The sequence below is a fragment of the Nanorana parkeri genome, unplaced genomic scaffold (assembly GCF_000935625.1).
Source record: "Nanorana parkeri isolate BGI_ZX_2015 unplaced genomic scaffold, ASM93562v1 scaffold647, whole genome shotgun sequence".
Taxonomy (NCBI): Eukaryota; Metazoa; Chordata; class Amphibia; order Anura; family Dicroglossidae; genus Nanorana; species Nanorana parkeri.
In genome coordinates, this window is record NW_017306915.1 from 38,399 (window position 1) to 42,050 (window position 3,652).

The following is a 3,652-nucleotide window of genomic DNA, read 5'->3' on the forward strand; positions in this document are numbered from 1 at the left end:
GGTATGTCACTTAGTGTGAATGGGCTGTTAAGTGTTAAAGAATGAAGTCCAGTGTAAGTGATAAACAATTTAGTGGCAGGACACCAATCCCAACCCCCTGACAGCCAGTCCCGCACATCTCACCGTGTCAGTTAACTAACTACACAATCTCATCAGCTGTGACCACACTCCTCCCATACACCTCACCGACCGACTTCTACACCTCAGGAGGGCGGGAAGAGCACAGTGACGTAACCATAGGAACTGCTGCGCGCCCTCGCTCGTTCGCGTTCTCCGCTACTGAGATCGCTCCGCCCACAACCGTGCGTCCCAGCTCGCTCAAGTTTTTTGCTCCTCCCACAATCAATAGAAGTTTCTTGTGTGTGTCACTTAGGATCCCCAACCCTCCCTTGGCTTCGTTGCAGGGGATGGTAAGGTATGGCGGCGCAAGGGTCGTGTGTAATAAACTGTAGTTCTGTCAAAGCGCGTATCCACCAAGCGGGGATTTTATTATGTTTATGGTCGCTCTCGCGGTCCGTAGGCATGACGTAGAGCGGTGGGCGTTGCCTTACGGAAGGATCAGCGGGAAAAAGGAAAGCGCCTGTTGCAGTGTGTATTAGGTACGTCTTATACTCTGGAACACGGCTGGATCAAAAATGAAGGTGCTGAAGGAAAACCTATTCACTGCCCATAGCAACCAGTCCGCTTCTAGCGGCTGTTTTCCCCCAATATGCTAGAAAAGTTATTTGTCTCAGTAGTACACTTCCCATAAAGGAGTCCGAGGGTGGGGTGTTATCTATCTGGGCAGCTCCCAGCAGCTGAGGCCTAGCTCTCATCTGTTCCCATATGCGGGAATTGTCCTTGTTCTGGAACCAAATCCCCCTGTCCCTCTTTGCCCCATGGTTGTCGCTCTCTGCTCCTCCAGTTGTCCCTCTCTGACCCATGGTTGTCGCTCTCTGCTCCTCCAGTTGTCCCTCTTTGCCCCATGGTTGTCGCTCTCTGCTCCTCCAGTTGTCCCTCTCTGACCCATGGTTGTCCCTCTCTGCTCCTCAGTCGTCCCTCTCTGCCCCGCGGTTGACCCATGGTTGTCCCTCTCTGCCCTGCGGTTGACCCATGGTTGTCCCTCTCTGCTTTGCGGTTGACCCATGGTTGTCCCTCTCTGCCCCGCGGTTGACCCATGGTTGTCCCTCTCTGACCCATGGTTGCCCCCCTCTGCTCCGTGATTGCCGTGCGGTTGTCCCTCTGCCCCGCTGTTGTCCTTTTCCCCAGTTGCCCCTTCGTTTTCTCCTTCCCGGCTACCCCTCCTATTTCTCTTTCACAGGAAGTTAGAGGAAATCTCACAGAATACTCCTTTTTCTTATAAATGTTGTTAGCTGGTTGCTCTAGGCAAATTTCCACTTGTGTGGTATATTGTATCAAATGTCAGTGTTCTTAAATACTTTGGTAATCATAAACCATAGCCGGGCCTTCTATTACCTTTTATTACCATCCTCCATTGTACTTCTCTTTGAAGCTAGGGGCCTGACTTCAAGACAAAAACTCCCCCCAGTTTGCTATTCCCTTGAGTAACCATTGCTGCCGGTCCCTAAGACACTCATTTGACTGGGGTCAACTTTGACATTGTGGAAGGCTGTACCAAAGTGAAACTAGTTCTAGGGGGGCACACGGGAGAGGGTTAGTGACTAAAGGAGACATCCTGTATAGGATATGTTCCTTTTATTGCTTCCTCTGAGATGAGCCAAAGCCACATCTGCACACTCCTTTAGCCCATCCTTATTGATTGACTACACAAGGAAAAAAGCGTTCAACTAGAGCAGGGGTAGCCAAGACCCATGAGGCATTGCAAGGCTCTGGCAGCCAGAGGCATGACTCTCGGGGGTAGATGCATAATGAGATTTGTAATTTCATCACAGCTGGAGGCCCAAAGTTTGGTTACTCTTGAACTAGAGTGTGGCTGTTAGGACAGAAGTTGAGTGAAGACATCCCACTTTTGATGGTTTGCCTATGGTTCCACTTCAGAGCAAGCACAGAGATGTCCGAAAACTTGTGATTGCATATTACTGCAGTTAGCATTCAGGCAGATCAATAACTGCATGTGATCTGAGATTATACCTGTGATTTTTGTTCTGATTGTAGTCCTTTCACTATTTTTGTACTTTGCTTATTTGCAGGGTTCGAATACTGGCCGCCATGAGTGCCGGGGATCGATTTGTCCAGACTTTGCGAAAGCTGGGATATCCCAATGCCTCCAAGCTAGAAGCAGAAGACTTTGACTGGTTGTTTGAAACCACCGATGCCAAAGCATTTCTAGATTGGTTTTGTGGTACTGTAACACAACAAAATGTGCTGTCGGAAGAAAAACTACAGGCCTTTAAAGAGTTAAAGGACTCTGGCAAAGCTTTCCTGGATGACAAAGCTTTAGATGAAGTCATGAAGACTTTCAAACCAGCTAGCTCAAAAGCCACTGCTAAGGAAGAAGTGGCCATTGAGAAGCTCGAGGAAGAGCTTCAATCCCTGAAAAGCCAACGAAGTCTGCATTTACAAAGGCGTAACAAGCTTCAGATGATCGGATCTGCCAATGTCCACTCGTGTCTGAAATTCAAAGATCGGGAAGACGAGGAGGCCAAATTACTGAACAAAACCCTGAATGACCTGCAAGTCACAAGTAACAAGCTGAACCATGAGCTCCAGACCGTTGTTGAAGGAATTCAAAAGCTGATGTCCTTTTATGTGCCTCAGGAAAAAGGTTCCACAGCGTCCTCTCCAATTTTCCTCTTCCAGGTTCTCCTAGACAAATATTTATCTTGTGAAGAACAAAGCACCAATGCCTTGACTCTCTTTACTAAGGAGCATTTCTTTGAGGGCCTCTCTAAATGTATTGAGGGTTCAGAGAATGACTTTCAGCTTGTTCAGCTCGATGGAAACAGCGGAGATGACCCTGTGCTTGAGGGCAAGTGTAAGGAAATGATGAGACTTCAGCTGGCGTACATCAGTGCCAAACACAAGCTGATACAAACAAAGGCCAAGAGATCAAGTTTGGTGACGGGTCTACAATGGGTGGAAAATAATGCAAGTGCAGTGCAGGCCATGGTATGTCTGAGGCATGTAATGTACGTGATACATTGTAAATGCTGTATAATTAGTGACACTAAACTCAGGCGTTAAATCCTAAAAATACATTCAAGTACCCTAAAGGAGAACTATGAGGAGTGCTTTTCACTCACCTCATAGTTCTAGCCGACCTGTGACAATGAGACTGTCAAAGGTCGGCTCAGTAGATCGGGAGGTGAGCGAACACATACCATCGCTCGCTCACTTCTCGATCCTGTCACGGCTCTCTGCCGTGGCAGGGGAGGGGCTGGATTCCCCGCTATGATCCGCCAGCGCTGACTAGTGGGAGGGGGCTGGTTCAGCTGGCTCTACCTCTAGATAGGCAGAGCCTGCTGTCAGTGACGCAGCTGGGCGGATCCAGACATAATTGTCGGGATCCGCTTCAGCTGCGGCGTCTTAATATACCACGAGCAGCAGTTCGTGGTATGCTGCGGCGTCTCAGTATACCGCGAGCCACAGCTCGCGGTATACTGAAGTTAAGACTGGGAATTATATTGTGGACTGGGAATTTTATGTGTGTGTGTGTGTGTGTGTGTGTGTATTTTTTCATGTGTATGGGGGG

At 48.7% G+C, this 3,652-nt stretch overlaps 1 protein-coding gene across 1 annotated transcript in view; it reads left to right on the plus strand.

Annotated features, from left to right (window-relative positions):
- The first annotated feature begins 556 nt into the window (after positions 1–556).
- HAUS3 (HAUS augmin like complex subunit 3) overlaps positions 557–3,652 on the plus strand; it is a 13,810-nt gene continuing 10,714 nt past the window's right edge. Inside the window, exons 1-2 of the mRNA XM_018563277.1 lie at positions 557–599; positions 2,151–3,069. Of these exons, the coding sequence (XP_018418779.1) occupies positions 2,170–3,069 (900 nt within the window). The 5' untranslated portion in view covers positions 557–599; positions 2,151–2,169. The remainder of the gene's footprint in view (positions 600–2,150; positions 3,070–3,652) is intronic.